The 18947-nt window shown below is 34.9% G+C and overlaps 1 protein-coding gene across 1 annotated transcript in view; it reads right to left on the minus strand.

Annotated features, from left to right (window-relative positions):
• OLFM3 (olfactomedin 3) overlaps window positions 1-16589 on the minus strand; it is a 191180-nt gene extending 174591 nt beyond the window's left edge. The window contains exon 1 of the mRNA XM_027058479.2: window positions 16083-16589. Within this exon, the coding sequence (XP_026914280.1) occupies window positions 16083-16151 (69 nt within the window). The 5' untranslated portion in view covers window positions 16152-16589. The remainder of the gene's footprint in view (window positions 1-16082) is intronic.
• Window positions 16590-18947: the final 2358 nt, after the last annotated feature.

Raw genomic sequence — 18947 nt, forward strand, 5'->3', positions numbered from 1 at the left:
TTTCCAAAGACCATTCATTTTCAGTGTTCATATTACTTGGCCCATATAAAACATATGATAATTTAATAATTTAATAAATGTTTCTCTTTGAGACATTTTGATGTAAAGGTCATGTTGTTTTCAGGACCGTATCTTCTCCAAGTTTTCTTCCTATCTCCTAAGTTCCTTCTCAGGCTCTATTAATGCTTTTCCCTCAGCTTTTCACCTCTAAATATTTGAGGATAGTATTCAGACTACTTCTTTTGGTGATACCGTCCAGTTTTATGGGCTTGAATGCTGTCTACATATTAATGATTCTCAAAATGAGATATTTAGTCCAGACCTCTCCATTGAACTCTAAATACCAACTGCCTACTCAACAATTCCATCTGAGTGTCTAATAGACATTTCAAACTTAGCAACTTTAAAATCAAACTCCTGTTCTCCTCTCCCAGTGTGTTTTGCATCTTGAGAGACATATTTCCTTCCAAGTTGCTCAAGCCAAAAACCTTCCATTGCCAATTTTCAATCCATTGAACAAATTCTGTTAGCTACCACCACCACTAATTTAATTTTTTATACCAACTGGTCTTTCTACTTCTTCCCTGACCACCAGAAGTAAAATAATATGTCACATCTATGCTCAAAACACACTGGTATCTTCCCATCCCATTCAGAATCCTTCAAACCACCTGCAGGCATCCATATGATCTGGCCCCCTGCTAACTTGCTGATTTCATGTCCTGTAAGTTTACTCTTTGCTCATTTCACTTGTTCAGTAACCTCCTTGCCTTTTCTGAAGCCTGGCATGTATGCTCTTACTTTACTGAATTTGTAATTAAAATTTTCTGTGCTTGGAACCTTCTTCTGCCAGATATGTACATAGCTTACTCTCTCATCTTCAAGTCTCTGCTCAAGTATCAGATTTCTTGTGGGACCTATTCTATTTGTTTCTACCTCACAGCGTGTCACTGCCTCTTACTCTTCTTTGTTTTATTTTCTTTCCATATACATTTTACTTATTTGTTTTGTTTATTTATTTTAGTTACATTTTAAGCATTATGAGGGCAGAGTCTTTTGTTTCAGACGTCACTGCTGTATCCTAGATTGTAGTTGATGCTGGATGCATGGCGGACATTCTAAAAATGCATTGAAAATCTTCCACCATAAGTCCCTGGTGATACAGATGTCATGTAATTGGTGACGGGCTCCAGACTTCCATGGCAGGCTTACCCTGGTCATTTTGGTATTTTGTTGCAACATGGAAAATGGTTTTGCCACGTTTGAACTTTTGGTCTCCTCCAACTTTGACATTATGATGGGGTTTTATTGTATTTTTTTTAATGAATAGGAAAAAAGGAAGAAAATAAGGAAGAGAGGAAAAGGAAAAATAAAGGTGAAAGAAATTTCAAGATGAAAAATCTTTGCACAATGAAAAAATCTGGTCAATAGAATTTGAAATCAGTATACAACCTAAAATTTTAGGTGATGTCAAATTGCAAGCCAATTTAACCAAGCCAGAATCCTCTTATAACTGGATGAAAATGTAGCAGAAGATCATTTGTGTGGAGGAGACTATCTTGACAACATACTTGTTATCAAAAGATTTACAATAGTTTTAATTATTGAGAGATAATAATTTTCATGTATGATGGTGGTGATGCAATCCACAGTGCACTGACTGAGCCCCCCAGGCGTCCCAGTAATTTATGTTTTGATAATTAAAATAGGTAGATAGTTACAAAGCTAGCTAACTAGCTATCTAGAGATGAGATTAGATAGAGATAAAATAGAGACACTTAGATATATAATCATATAGAAACTTTTTAATGTTATTATTGTGATAATTTTATGTGTCAACTTGACTAAGCCATGATGTGCCCAGATACTTGGTCAGGCATTACCTTGAGTGTCTCTGTGACAGTGTTTCTAGATGACATTAACAATTGAATTGGTATTCTGAGTAAAGCAGATTGCTCTCCCTAATGTAGGTAGGCCTCACCCAATCAGTCGGAGTCCTGAAGAGAAATAAAAGGCTGCGTAAGACAAAATTTCTTCTGCCTAACTGCTTTTGAACTGGGACATTCATTTTTTCCCTACCTTTGGACTCCAACTGAAACACTGGCTTTTTCTAGGTCTTGAGCCTACAGGCTTCAGATCTGAACTACACCTTTGGCTCTCCTGGGTTTCCAACTTGCTGACTACAGATGTGGGGAAGTATCCATCACATGAGCCAATTCCTCATAATCAATATTTTTTTATATATTATGTATGATATACATATAATGTATCATACGTATAAATGTTTATATTTATATACATATATATATATTTTTTCCATACCTAGGTGTGCGCACACACAAACACCCTGTTTTATTTCTCTGGAGAACTTTCACTAATACAAGTAAATTGCTTTTTATTTGTTTTGAGTTAAGGTAGTTCGGAAATATTTTTAAATCTGGTACAGGTCAAATTTTGGACCCTTTAGGCAATCATTTTTCTTTTTTCTTTTTTTTTTAATATTTATTTATTCTTGAGACAGGGAGAGACAGCACGAATGGGGGAGGGTCAGAGAAAGAGGGAGACACAGAATCCGAAACAGGCTCCAGGCTCTGAGCTGTCAGCACAGAGCCTGACGCGGGGCTCAAACTCACCGACCGCGAGATCATGACCAGAGAGGAAGTCGGATGCCTAACCAACTGAGCCACCCAGGCGCCCCTAAGCAATCATTTTTCTACCATTTTAGTGCCACCAATAGCTCTTTTTTTTCATCAACTTTTCTCCTACTTCTCATAAAATTAGTAGTAAAAGAACTCAAGTCATGTTGAAAGATCTTCAGTGTTTGACATACTCTTTTGTATCTCTTTGACTTCATATAAGCTGTTGCCTTTAATGGAATACCCCTTTCTTCCTTCATTTTTTTTTTTTTTTTTTTTTTTTTTTTGGCTGATCTTCCTTTAAGCGTCACGTCCCGCAGGAAATTTTCTCCTTTGCCCTGCCTTCTGTAGGTGTTCCTTCTCTATCTCTTACTTGTGTGTCCTATGCAAGTGTCTGTTATAGAACATATCACATAGTGCTACAATTATTAGTATATCTGATTGAGTTCTCCAGTAGAAAATATTAAGGGCTTTTTGAGAGTAGTACCTATACCTTTTAAAAATTCTGGGGCACGTGGGTGGCTCAGTTAGTTAACCGTCCGACTTTGGTCAGGCATGATCTCGGTGTCTGTGAGTTTGAGCCCCGCGGAGGGTTCTGTGCTGACAGCTCAGAGCCTGGAGCCATTGTGGATTCTGTGTCTCCCTCTCTCTCTGCCCCTCCCCGACTTGTGTTCTGTCTTGGTCTCTCAAAGAATAAATATTTAAAAAATGTTTTTAAAAATTCTTTTATCTCTAACTCCTACAATAGTGCCAGGTATGAGTATTTTGTTGAAAAAAATTATTATGATATGAATGCAAGTGGACTACTCTTTCACATGTGATAATTAAGATCATTGAGAGTCATTCATTCATTCCTGGACTACTTTCTTCACAAATGGTCTTAGAGCTAAAAACAAATCCCAGTTATTTAAAATTAAATAAGCAAACTTAACAACATAATTTTCTCTTTCAACTGCATATAAAAGGGATGGATCTTGCTTATACTTTGTGGAATGTCACTAAGCATTCATTGTGTTTGACCATGCCTTTATTGTGTAACATGCATTGGTTCTCTAAACAAAATTGCTTTCTTCTGAAGCCATGCCAGCACCTTTGGTAGATCAAATCGGACTGATGAAAAGAAGGAGCAGTCTGTATCATTTTACTAAATCATAGTAGCCAATTTATTTGTATTTTCACTATAGATGACAAATACAGTATAAAGAATGTGGCATCAAGTGCTTTTAAAATCCTAGGCTGGCAAAGAAATGAAATGACAACGATTTAATTCTTAGATTGAGAGTGAGATTTGAGTGAGAGTCTATAGGCAGACTTTACCTAACAACAGCAACTGAAGGACTCACTTTGTATCTTAAAAATGTCAGGGAACACAGTTACCTATCATGTAATGAATTTAGGGTTATATATAATCTAATTAGGTTTTTTATAAGCATTTTTAATTTTTATATTATCTAACTTAATTTTTAGAACTCACTGTAATTTCACATCTATTGTCTCTCTAACCTTAATGTTCACAAGCATAGACTATAGCATTATTTGGCTGACTTATGTTAAGTCAAAATAATAATTTACATAGTAATTATTATCATCTAGACTAATGTGTTATTTTCCTATTCCTGCTGTAAAAAATTACTCTAAACTTAGTGGTTTAAAGCAACACAAGTTTGGTGTCTTAAGTTCTAAAGGGCAGAACTATGAAATAAGTTTTATGAGGCTAAAATCAAAATGTTATTAGCAAGGCTGTATTCCTTGCTGGAGTCTCTAGAGAAGCATCCATTTTCTTAGCTGTCTAGCTTCTAGAAGCGGCGCTTATCTCTTGGCTTTTGGCCCTTCTTCCATCGGTAAAGTACCTCCCTCCAATGTCTGTCATCATCTCTTCTTTTTCTGATTCTAAGCATCTAGCCATCCTCTTTTATGGGCCTTTTTTATTACACTGGGCCCATCAGAAAAAGTAGGACAATCTTCCCGTCTCAAAATCTTTAATTTAGTCACATCTACAAATTCTCTTTGGCAAAAGTAAGGTACCATATTCACAGTTTCTGGGGATTAGTATGTGAGGATGTTATTGCCTACCACAGTCCATGCTATTTTTTTTTCTTCTTGAATTGAGCCAAATAATGAATCATAGCTCAGTAGTATAAAATATCATTGGAAGTCACAACTCAATTTAAAAAGAAACTTTCTAATTTTTTTTTATTAAAAATAATCCAATTCCTTGAATACTGTCCCACTCCCCAATATTGGAAACATATGGACAAGAGTTAGCTAACCACCCATGAGTTATGTTATAGAGGAGAGTTTTCTTTTATGCAGAAATAAAATAGATGGCCTATTTCTTGTAACTCTTAGAGTCTCTTTTGTTTTAACTACTGTCAGATAGACAATAGAAGCATAATGTCCTTCTCTCATTTATTTTTCATTAAATCTTCAAAAGCTAATATAAAGGAAACATACAAAATAAATATTAAATATTATGTAATGCTTGAGATGTGAAATTAGCTTATATATTTTACATTTATTTTTAGCTCTACATAGATGAGTAAGTTGCCATGATTTTCTCAATGATATTAAACTTTGATTTTCAACAGCAAAGTAAAAGAAGCCTAAGTTTTCTCTTTACTTTTAACAATTTGAAAGTCTATGAGCAGAAGGGAGGATGAAACAATGATGAACTAGGTTTATAAGAGATGAATGTACCCCATTTTAAGAGGACCTACCCATAAAAAAAAAGAACATTTGGCTCCACATCTTCATTTTGCACATGAGGAAACGTAAACCAAAAAATTTAGTGAGTTGTCTCAGGCCATATAACTAGACAGTTGCAAAACTGATACTAGGCCCCGGATTTTTAAATTCCTAATTTAGTACTCTATCTGTAACACCATGGACTTTCTAATTTCCTAATCATTATGTAATTTGTTTTGATTCGGTATGGTTTCTCTTTTCCTTTATTTTCATTTTATATGTTAAATTAATATTAATTAGGTTGAGTCCCTTGAGAGGTATCTTTTCCAAAATAAATGATTACAAATGGACAAAATACAATCACATTTCTATTGGGTCTCTATTTGCAAAGTTAAGATGCCAGAAAGAAAAAGGAAATTAATGATGTTTTCATTGCCTTTGCTTGCTTCTGTTTCTTCTTATTAACAGATATTAAAGATTAGTTGAACTAAATTAGAGATTTTGTTCTAAAAGTGAATGCCAACAGCAATAAAATGATAACCAGTTCTCAGATTAATGAATGCAATCATTCTGTGTATATGTGGGGGGGAGCAGTAAACCACTTGAAATACTTAAGTACATGTTGGCAAATGAATGCATCATCTGTAACAGCCTCAATCTATCCCCAATGTGTAAACAGATACTTATCTCCTCCCAATTCTTTTTCTTTTAGCTATATATGAATGCATTCACCTCTATGCTACATATAAGCTCATTTATGATTTTATCACTTCTTGGAGTTTTACCCTGTTTATTTAGGACAAATATTTAGACTTGGAGTCTTTTATTGCTTTGACTGACAGGAAAGTCATTCCTGTCAGAACTAATACAGGCACCATGAGTAAATTATTGATTGATTCCGTCCACTTGATTCCTTACTCTCACATATCTTATGCCCAGTTTTGAGTCATATTACAATAGCTACTTTTTTTGGCATGAGCTTCATAAGTCTCTGTACATTTCCATCTGCTTATCCCTAGAGTGCTTTAAGGTATATATGGCAATCAAACTAGTCATTTATTCTCTGAATTTGTCTAGCATTCAGCTTGTTGTAAAAAGTAGAAGATGGCTGTAGCACAATGTAAATAATAAATGGTAAATATGATCAGAAGTCTTCAGCGGGTCTCAAGTCAGAAAATATTTGTTTGTCTATTACTACAGTGATAGGCACTAAGATGTAGTCTTCATGCCACAAAATATATGTAGATGTAAAAATACTTACCATTGGTACTAATTCCAGATAAATAATTCCCTAGGTAGCCATAGACATAGATCATTCCCAGAAGTGGTGGTGTCTTTTGTAAGTTAATATTTCACCAGTGACATTTTGGTGCCAGTGAATCAACATTTCCAATACTGATTCTCTATTTGAAGAAATCCTGCCATCTGGAATTGGTCCCTCTGGTAATGCTATTTAAATCATCATGGGATAATGCTTCTTAATCACCTTCAACTTAGTTGGAAAAATAAAAAGGATCATCTATTCAATTTATGCCCTCCCTTTGGGGTTATCTAGATAGCTGTTTGTGCTGTTAGAACAATTTTATTATTGACAGTTATTTTCAAAGCCTTTTAACCTACAAAGTTAATGATGAAAATATCGAATATCTGATACTTTTCAGAATTTACAATTCAGATGATTCTAATTCCATTCTATATTTGCTCTGAATCATTTAATATAATTCTGTATCATGGTATTGTGCTTATTTAGTAATATAGTACAAAGATAGAGCCAATATTCCTTTTCTTTTTATGGTTATGATAAGAATGTATAGGAAGAGAATAATATTAAGGGAGTATTTTTGATTCTTAAAAAAATAATGGAGTCCCTAAAAAGAGATGGAGAAATACCAATAATATACTAACTTATCAGATAAGGCTAAGACATTACATAAAATAAAGATGGTCAAAACAATAAGTGCACATTAATATGCTCTTCCAACTTATAAGCCTATACCAATAAAATGGATGCCTATATATATATATCAAGGAATAAGAAGAAATGCTAACATTACCACCAAGTGTTAGGAAACACATCAGGTAATTCACAAGAGTGTTAAGATTGTAGCATTCCCAAGAGCTACCAAAAGTCAAAAATAGCACTGAGGATGGTGAGATAGGACAAGAAACTAATCAGAAATTTTAAAAGACATAATCTTGCAGTATTGTTCAAGGTAAATAAATTGATATGAGTTCTGAACCTTTGAAAACAAGATTCTCAAAATTTATGTTACTTCCCTGCCCCTAATATCTTTTCTGATGAGAGCATGGATCCTAAACATATATTATGTTCATGGCTTATTTAACCCAGGATTTTAAGTTTTTTGGTGTTCCTTGACTTCTTTTTTTCTTCATATATTTATATTTCACCTGAAGAGGCACTGTGCTAGTTGCTAGATAAGAAAGGACAAGGTAATGACCAAAACACAGCCTTCTCTCAGTTATATTATAATTTAGTAGGGGAGACACAATACAATAAATACCCAGTTGGGGTGGGGGGGAAAGAAGGTGGAAAGTGTAATAAGAGTGATTAGATAGAGTGTTCTACAAATTTGGGGGGAAAAGAAATCCAGCTCAGTCTGTTTTCATTGAACACCTATTATGTGTCAGACACAGTGGGAGTGGCTATAGATGCAAAGGTGAATAAAACATGATTCTTGTGTTATAGGAGGTCTTAGTTTATCAGGATTACCTCTTCCTTCCATGTCAGCGAAGAATTTATGGAAGACGTGACATTTGAGTTGCATCTTAAAATATAGGTAAAATTTTGACATATGGAGAAGAGGGAAAGAGCTTTCCAAGGAGAGGCAAAAGCAGGAACTCAACAGCATCTGTGATCCTCTTTCTGAACTTATTTTTATTCTTCCGAGAGCTTGTTATAAGAATGACAGAAGGCATAGCTTTGTGATATATGCTTTATAACACCTTGTTTTTAAAGCATAAAGGATAAAGTCCTTGGAAAATTCTTTTTTTTGTTCCAACAGTACTTTTGAGTATTTTTATTAGCACCATTCAAATTAGTGGCACTCTTGATAGACATGGTTTTATGTTGTTCCTGTATTTTGGAATCCTCTCTCCTCAAAAAGGTTTGCAACCTCTCATAGCAATAACAGAAATGAGTTAAATCTCACTATAGAATGGTATGCAAATATTTTTGAAACAGTGCATTTCTTAAATATTAGTTTTTCATGATTAGGGTCTATCCTAAATATAAATAGTCATCCTTATCTAGTTTTACCCTTTATATTATCTACATGAATTGAACTGAGAAAAGAAAGAATCAGTTCATGAGTTACTCATGTGGACTTGCTTTGGATGCATAACATTGGAGGAAGTATTATTAAGGGGCTAATTAAGGGTCAGGTCTTTTCAAGCACTTGGTAAAAGTCTCTATTAAGAAGAGCAGGAAACTAAGTATAAACATAGGGACCGAGGAAAGCATCCAAGAGAAAAGAGCAGAGAAATTGTGTTCATAAAAGTTGGCATTTCTCCATGACTGCTATGGTCTGAATGTTTGTGTACTTCCTACCCAAATTGTTGATATCCTAATGTCTGGTGCGATCGTATTAAGAGGTAGGACCTTTGGCAGGTGAACAGGTCATCAAGGGGGAGCCTTCATGAATGAGATTAGTACCCTCATAAAAGAGATTCACTGAGGAGACAGTGAAAAGGCACCAGCTATGAACCAGGAAAATGACCTTTGCCAAAACTTCACCATGCTGGCAGCTTGGTTTTGGACTTCCCTAATTGCGGTTGTTAATAAACTCCCCAGTCTGTGATCTTTTGTTAGTGTAGCCTGAAAGGGCTAAAACAATGACTTTCTGCCCTGAACATTTTTAGGCTGAGTAACTTGGTAATGTCTCTTTCTACACCTTCTTTCTTTAATATTTTCAAATCATAGAGAAGGTTTAAACTACTTTATCATTGGTATACTTTGCAAAGTCACAAGAGCCCTACACTTTTTATGCTGGTCAAAGAAATCAGTTTTATCAGCTGATCTTTGTTTAAAAATAGTCATCCTTTCTGTGATCCACTCTCCACGATTAGTTTAAAAGCTCTTTTCTGGATGTCGTTTGGCTCCGATATTATGGAACCACTCTCCATGTCTTATATTTTTTTCTAATAAATTTATAAGAGGCACCCTTTGGGATAGAAGTATGATGTAAATTTTTAAGGTGATATGTTGAAATTGGAGCTTTGACCAAAATTATAGGCTGGTTGTGAGAAATTCTTCTGATCATATAAAAACATGGCATTCACTTTTCTGAAAGCTGAGAAGGAATAGCAAGAAAGAAGGACCAGGAGAGGTCCTTTGCTATTATAATCTTAGTATATGGTACAAAAGTCTTTAGATCTGGTTATAGGTTGACTGGTTTTATGAAATATTTATTTAGAGACTTACAGTTTTATCTATATAAATAAATATATAAATGATATATATATAATTATATATATAATTAATGATGGTATAAATTCTATTGCAATTCCATCTTTTCTGCACTTGAGAAAACTGAGCTTAAGAGAAGGTAAGTGTCTCACTGAAATGTTGCACAGTTAGGCCTTAAAATCAGTTCTTAAGATTTCATGTCCAGCTTGCCCTTTTATATTGAATTAATTGGGTATACAACTTAAAAAATTATACTGGAAAATTACCATGAAAATATTAGTTTCATAGGAAATCTCCTTCAAAGTTTTTAATTGGTAAGTGGTATAGACTGAGTAAATGGATGAGTAATTTCAAGATCCTTTTGTAGATTTAAACCTGGGATCTAGGTAGTGAATGTTTAAATAGCTTTTGATATTACTTTAATATTTTAATTCTACTGTGAAATAATCTGTTCACATATATGCACACAAACATATTGACACAAATGTGCAGATGATCCCCCAAACTCACTGTCCTATCAATTAACCTGCAAAGACAACTGTCTGGTTTTGTATCTCCTCTATTACTCTCACTGATGCCAAATGTTTTTTTTTTTTAATTTATTTAAATCGAAGTTAGTTAACATACAGTGTAGTATTGGTTTCAGAAGTAGAATCCAGTGATTCATCACATACATACAACACCCAGTGCTCATCCCAACAAGTACCCTCCTTAATGCCCTTCACTCATTTAGCTCATCTCCCACCAACCTCCCGTCTAGCAACCCTCAGTTTGTTCTCTATAGTTAAGAGTCTCCTATGGTTTGCCTGCCTGTTTCTTGATGCCAATTGTTTTAAGGTAAAATGTGACTAATACCTTAGTAAATCAAATGCCAAGTCTTAGCTTTATCCAATCTCATTTTTTCTTTATATATATTATCAGTACAAAAATCAAGATTTTTCTAATAATTGCCAGCCTAAAATCCTCAAGGATGTTCCTGCTTGGGAAAAGTCAGCAATGAATATGCAGGAACTTTTATAAGTAGCCTTCCCAAATACCTCCCTATATGAGTAATTCCTTTCATATGAGAATAAGTTTTTACTTTGCTTTTCACTAGAGAATTCTTCATTAAATAAAAGAGATGAAGCAGGAAACATGTTGGCTTTCAAAGACACTAGCAGTCTTGACAGGTGAGCCCACTTTGCTGGGATGGTGAATGTGGGACAGGAGGGAAGGAGAGGACGGTGCAGAAGAAGCAGAAAACTGAAGGCTTTGAATGCAAACCCAGAAGATGAAAACTTCATGATATTATCTAGGCAGGCTGGTCCCCAGATCTCACAAAGTTTATGATCTTAGAAGCTATAACCTGCAAAATAATTTGCTAATTTTAATGATCAAATATTATTAAATAACATACTGCATTCTGTTTGGGCCGCTATAACAAAAAGTACTCCACTGAGTAGCTTATAAACATAGTTATTTCTCTCAGCCCTGGAGGCTGGAAGTTTAAGATCTGGGTGCCAGAATGGTCAGGTGGGGGCCCTCTTCCAGGATGCAGACATCTTTTTGTATCCTCACATGGTGGAAAGAAAGAGCTCTCTCTCTGGGACCTCCTATATCATAAATCTCATTTATGAAGACTCCATCTTCAGGACCTAATTACTTCCCAAAAGCTGCAAATCTTAACATCATCACCTTGGGTATTCGGTTTCAATATATGAAATGGAGACACAAACATGCCAAAAGCGTAGCATAGAGTCATTCTAGAATTTAACAAAGAAGTTTTCAGAACACGTAGGCTTCACATTTTACAAGTGAGGGCACTAAGATCACAGCTCCCTCAAAATCGTTCATATATATATATACACACACACACATACACACATGCACATACACACACAAACACACACACACACATATATGTATAATTTTTTAAGAGTGTAATTGTAAAATTACATGGGATAGAATTTTAAAAGAAAAAGGAAACAGTACCACTTTAACCTTTCCAAATTGCCAAGAGAATGAGAAAGAATATTTACTTTCTTTAAAATAAAAGTGTAATTGGGTTAAGGATGCCAAAACTTTATCAGGGTTTACCCGTGTGTAATGACAGGTTTTTGCCAAATGCCATTGATCCATAATGTCTGTGCTAACTTGAGTGGGTCCTCTTGTATAGAGACTGTGTCTGGTATACAGGAACTACAGGAGAAGACAGATTTTTAAGTTGGATTTTACAGCAGATTTATCTCAGCTTATTTCTCTTGTTTTTGCTTTTTATTAATATCCTTTGAAGGTTCAAAGAACAAGAACTGTCACTAGATTTATGTACAAAACCACCTCTAGGCAATGTAGGTCTTTGATGATTTTCTTTAACAGTACCAAAATGCAAAGACACTTATCCATGGTGTATTACATTATGAAGTATTAAAAATTTAATTATTGAAATTATCTTAGTATTCATCATCTTTATGTGGCTTTAAAGCAACCATATTATTTAATGCAAGAGTTCTAAGTGGCTGGCTTGTCTTGGACAGAAAGAACAGTTTGGTGCTGAAGATTATTGCTGAATCATTGTTACATTTTATGTCTGTAGTGTGAGCAAGCACCATGGTGATAAGTTCTTTTATGTATTTCTACGTAAGAAGATAGTGAATGTTTTCTCAATCTAAGTGTGCCAGGGCGTTTGCCAGTATATTTATCATACAAGTATGACTGCTTTAAAGTTCAACAGTCGCTGCAATGTGTGCCTATGCCCATGTCACCTCTTTTTAACTGTTCGCCAAGTATCTGACTTCGGTAAAAAATGTTCTGTTTAAAACCTGCACGGCCACAGTTATACCTTCCTTTCTTCCTGGTTCATCATTGCAGAGCAGAGAAATTCATGGTTCTGATTCACAGGAATAACTATTTTGTTACAATGTTCAAATCATGGTCTGCTAAAAATCTTCTTGTAAAAGAAAAAGAGTTTCACTCTCCTACTATCAAGGTCATTACTGAACTCATGTGTTTAGTTTAAAAGCACAGAGATGCCATCTAGCAGCCATTCTCAGGAATTTCCTGTACTGAAATAGTCCTTTCTCTATAAAACTAAGCAGTAATTGAATTCCTACAAGCTTTCACTCTTATTTTCAATTTACTTATTAAATGAATGATGGTTTGGCACATTGCCTATAATTCAGGCACTCCATTACAAATAAAATTAATTTCTCTTAAAATAGGCAAAGTAATATACTTCTGAGTTTTTCTAAATGGAACTAGAAACTTGTTAATAAGATTTTAATTAAGAAAACATAGTTCTCATAATTTTCCTGAGAGGAAAATTGGTAACCTATGTAAAAATACAAATAATTAATTAGTGGTAAAATGACTTCCTCTGCTGAAAGAAAATACTAAATTTGCCAATTATGATATATTAAATGAGAGAAAAGAAAGTACATACTGAAAGTTAATCCATTCTATGAATATAGAAGTTTGGGCTTTTTTTTAAATTTAAAAATAAAATTGACTTTCAAGTAACTTATCTTGCCATAAGATGGCGATACTTAAGCACCTTATAAAATGCCATATAAGGTCTGGAAGTTTCAATCTCAGGAAAAATGATCATAAACCTAAATGTTATATAGTCTTCCATGAAATGGAATTGGCACTGTTGGTAGAAAGCCTTTTTGTTTTTAGATAAATTAGTATACAAGGATCACTAAGATTTACATTTCTAATATTTGGTATATGTGGCAATCCTGTGCCTGAAAAAATGTATTCAATTTTAAGAGCTCTCTTATTTTGCCAATTTCTGTGCATACTGGGTAATTATACAGATGTTTACTATAAAGTGTGGTTATACAGAGGAATATGTGAATGCATTTATTTAAAAATGTGATTATGAAGTATATCAGTTCTAGTAAATTAGTATGTTAAAAACAGCTGTTTTGAATTTGTGTATATTTAAATGCCACCACTTAATTATTGCTTATTGTCCAAAAACTGTGATCTTATATGCTTCTGTATTATTGGGTTTTATTTCAATTTCACCATACATAATTTATATTATGAATGATAATTTTATTATCTAAACCCTTAAGTAGTTAATGCAATAAACAAAATTTGTGAAAATTCCTAGTTCATAATCTAATTGACAATTATTTTGAGAATTCAGTGGTACCATTTGTGATTTGGTTGGGAGGGATGCTATAGTTTGGTGACCAACAACAGTTTGCTAAAACATACCAAAGTAGCTTTTATTCACTTTTTTAAAGCAAATTTTGTCTACTAGTCCAAAAGCATTTTAGACCTTAAAATCACTTGCTATGAATCTTTTAATATTTTCTGTAATGTCATATGTGGTGTAGAACAAACTATCATCTGTTCTTTGCACACTTTATTGTAGTATCTAGAATCTGAAAAGGACAATTTGAAAAGTTAATGTATACCTTTCTTTCCCTGGATTTCTCAGCTCACTTGTACCAAATAGCCCCAGTTAAGTCTAAAGCAAAAGTTTTATACTGTTGAATACACACAAATAAACTTGTCAATACTAGAAAAGATCATATTGACTAAAATGGGTCATTTATTTGGGGACTTGGGGATTTGATAGCTCTTTATTGTTTTTATATATTGAATTTGGGTAAGATGGGGTTCAAGAATTGAAGATATTTATGCACTGAAGATATCAGACAAATCACACATGTAGTTGTTAGTATAGCTCTACATTTCTGAATTCATTTTAAAGAATGACAAATTCACTTTATGTGATTTTTTTCTGCAGTAACTCAGGAATTGGCTTTGCTTTTTAAAAATGTTTTACGGAAAATATTCCAAAAGAGATATACAACAGAATATGTTCAAAAGTGGTAACCAATATAATAGAATGAGAGTGGTAGAATGAGTCACTATACATCCAGAGGCAATAAATAAATAAATAAATAAATAAATAAATAAATAAAATCATCACATTTTACCTGGATGTAAAATGCTTTTAAGCTACCCCTTAGTATGTAAAATACTCTATTACGATCATTAAGATGGCATTCAATCACTGTGTGAAGATGTCACAGTGACAATATCAGCACAACCATAGCTTAAAATAAAATTCTCATCAGATCTCTCTAAATATGAAAAGTGCACAGAAATAACTACAAGTGTGTATGATATGATTCTAAGTTTTCACTATATACTATATTAGGCTTAGAAATATTCTGTCAACCACAGTATTAGATCATGCTTGGTTACATCTTAGTTGTATGTATCCAAATATGAAAAGAAACTTCATTTCTCTACACTGCACAGATAATGTAAAGCTTTAAAAATAACTTTGCAATATTCCAAAATGCAGCTTCCAATGGTTTTGTAACATGGTATCACTTTTTCTGTTTAGTCAAAGTGCTCTTGACAGGCTAAATAAGAAAAATGATTTAAAAAATTGTATCTCTTACTCTTTTTGCCAGATGCCTTATCTCTTATTCCAGATAATTGTGATTTTCTTAGAATGCTTGAGCTCTCAAGTTATCTCACTTTATCGTCAAGACATTTCTCTTACACAGCTAAAAATATTTCTATATTTTTCTACCTTTTTATAAAAAGAGCTTAGCGTTCGCTTTAATTACCAGTTACTGGATAATTTTCGGAGTTCAAGATCTTTGAGACAACTCATCCTTCCTACTGCCCTCCCTACTTTGGTAGGGTTCTCACTTCCTGTTTCTTAACACTGGTAATCAGAACTTCCTCAGTGCTTCGTAATTTTCTTAATAAAAAGAAAGCAGCAAATAAACACAAGCCCCTTTCACGAACGCCTCTCAGCCATGGCAGAGTGTAGCTCTGCTGCTCTGCTGTGTGTGTTACAAGCAGCATCCTAAATGTTTTGGACACAAACCGCAGCACGTCTGCGATGGGAGTATTATTGACCAGGATCAGCTGGAAAACGCTTTTCTGCTTTCAACAAAGAAAACAGTGCACCATCTCCTAATACATGTTTACAAATTGCATTGTTTCAACTGCTAACTCATTTGCATTGCCCGTCCGACTTCAGAAGAGAACATTAAGCACTGGGATACGGAATAAGCTAAATTCCCCCCGAGAACCGCATAGCCCTCTGCCCCTACACATTATATTCCGCGCCTGGTCCCTCTCCCCCTCCCCCCCCCCCCCCCCCCTTGCCTGGACTCTACCTTGAGCTATTCCTCCGGTAGTTCACCTTGTTATCTTACAAGCAGTAGGGATAAGCCAGACACAAGATAGCTGGAAGAGCTGTCTTTCGACTCTCTCTTGCCCCCCCCCCCCGCCTTTGGCATATTTATTTGCATTTTTGGTCGGTTTGTTACATATTGCACATTTATTTCAAACAAGTTAAATATTGCCCATACCTTGGAAGGATCTAATCCAGCAAGCAAAGACAGCAGCAGGAGATTGAGTAGGTTAGACGTCGCCTGCATTCTGATCTGGGTTTTTGCCCTCTCTTTACTCTTTTATGTAGCCACTCCACTCTCACTGCGGAGACCTTTCCCTCGTCAGTTGCACTTTCTGCCTGCCAGTCAGAGCAGAGTAGAGACAGAGGCGGTGGCAGGAGCAGGAGCAAGAGCAGCAGCAGAGGTAGCAGTAGCTTCGGTAGCAGTAGCGGCAGCAGCGGCAGCCGCCCTGGGGGGCGATCATTCCGCAGGCATTCTCAGAGCTGGGAGTCCGCGCGAGCTCAAGAGGGTGGGTTGGGCTGCAGTGGGCGCTGACCGAGGTGCTGAAGCTCCTCCAACCCGCGCCCTAGTTTACCCTCTCTCCCGCTGCTGTCTAGCCAGCCCACCTCAAAAGTTTTGACCCAAGAAAAAGATAAAGGGAGTAACTGCTGAGAGAGGTGTGGAGACCTGGGCAACGGATATGACATCACTACAGCTCCTGGGGGCTTGGGGGTATATGTTGCTGGGAATTTATTAACCAAACAAGGATTGACTCTCGCGCTCCAGTTCAGCATTTGGTGGCAACTTGAGCTGCAAAGAAGTAAAGAGTCAGCTAGATAGGATTATGAAACAAATAGTGTCTGGAACCTTCTGCTGTCATTGTCAGAGGACTTGATAGCGTATTTAGCGCTTTAAACAAAGTTTGCAGTGCAGACTATCAATGTGAATTTTCTGTTCAAGGCACCCAGCCTGTGGCTATTATATATGCATATTTACACCGTCATTTATAAATAGCCTATTGAAGTAATCTAGTTAGGTATTAATGAGTATTTTTCTGTCTAGGACTTTTGCTCATCTAAAGATATTGTGCATAAATAAAGAAGCTTTCTTTTTTATCAAAAATGGGATATTCCATTAGTGACCTCTGCTTCCAAGACACAGCTGAAATCTCTTCTCCTCACACACAGCCATACCCAGAAATATAATTTCCCTGTCAATCTGGCGTGTGTTTATGCCCGAGGAAGAATTCAGTGATGGATGGACAGTGGGATATGGGGAAAGTGATTATTTCTAAGCTTCTAAATACTTCTGTTTCCCTGAGCTCAAGAAACAGGGCAGAATAACTGCCTCACAAGAGCAAGAAAGGGTAAATAACAAACTCTCTCATACACTTCTTGTCGCTTAACTATACTTTAGCAGCTTCTTTTGTTTGAAACCAGAAAAAAGTGTTTGCCATAAGGTGAAAAGTGGGGAGGGGTTGGCACCCACCTTGAAATCTCCTTCTCACACAGTTATACCTCCTTGGGTTATGTCTTTTGTTGATTTTTCTAGAAATGTTATTTCCTAAGGATTAAAATATGTGAACTGATAGGGCCACTGCTTCCTTAATAAAAAAAAAAAAAGATAATCGTTTGACATATTAGATACATACTGTGTACAAAATCTCTATCAATCTTTTACTGGAAAGTCTTCATATTTTAATACAATAAATCTAAATTAGGATTCAAATGTCTTGGAAAGTTATAGTCCCTAAGGATTTATGTCATGTATTGCCTCTATTTTTATCCTGATATTATGAATATGGATACACGTGTATGTCATTACTTGAGGTTTCTTTTTCCCTTATGAAATATAAATAACAAGAAGAAATGTAAATTTGAAAACTCCTTTTGAATAGATAGATCATGCATATAAAAGGGATTGAAGAATAAGAGAAAGAAGGTAGAATTATCGAGGGCTATTAGTTTAACGATAACCCTAGCAATCATAATCACAGTTGGAAATTCCCATTATTTCCTACCAGAAACAGAAAACAGAAATCAGAAATTTCCTTTTGAGGTGAATAGATAAAACTGTAGAGTTACATCTGTCACCCTTTGGGATAACTTTCTAGAACATATTTGGGTTCTTTTTTTTTCTCTTTTTAAACTTGTTTCTTAACCTAATGTGTATCTTCTATCTATCCATCCATCCATCTGGGATAAATCAGCATAGATTATGTTTTTCAATGATTCATACATAAAAATTACTGGAAATTTTATTCTGTATCCATTTCTAAACATTTCAGATCATTGCACAATTTGAAAATGAACTTGCAGAGGTATAGTAGATGTGTGGCTGGCTATATTAGTGCATTTGTACTACCTATACTAAATACAACATAATTATTTATTTTTATGTATACTCCTCTCTCTTTGCAGAATGTCCTCTACCATCTTGTCCACCTCCACCTCTCACACACAGTGCAGCATGCTTATTTGAATATGAGGGCTGTGTTTAACAGACACATAAAAAAGTAATGTGAATTCATAATCCTCATAAACATAAGATCAACATCTATTCTTTTAATGATGATTTTTTTTTATGAAAGATAAAAATTGTTTTGATCCCGTACATGGTTCATGCTATTAATAATGATTGGACCAAAACTCTTAAATGGGCACACTTTTTTACCCTTTAAGTCTCAATTTTTCTATATTTCATGGCACTGGAAGATCATTTATAACAAGGAGTTAACACAAATTCTATGACATTTTGTCAGAAAAAAAATAGGAGAGAAGATGGTAACAAGTAAGAAATGAAAGGCAATTATGTTACAAATGAAAACAGATGATCTTAGCATACTTTCAACACACTTTGCTATAAGAAAAGCTTAGCCATTTGTAGAGAACAATCAAATTTGGTAACAAAACAAAAACTTTATTAAACATGCCAATGAAAAGCAAAAGCTGTGTCTAATGCCCAGCACAAACGCACCAATACTCTAGCACTTCTCTCTCTCTTTAAAACAAACTAAAATTAGCTTTTCCAAAAGAATTCTGACTATTGTTTTTCATCACGTGT

Source organism: Acinonyx jubatus, chromosome C1 (genome assembly GCF_027475565.1).
Source record: "Acinonyx jubatus isolate Ajub_Pintada_27869175 chromosome C1, VMU_Ajub_asm_v1.0, whole genome shotgun sequence".
In the NCBI taxonomy this organism is placed as follows: domain Eukaryota; kingdom Metazoa; phylum Chordata; class Mammalia; order Carnivora; family Felidae; genus Acinonyx; species Acinonyx jubatus.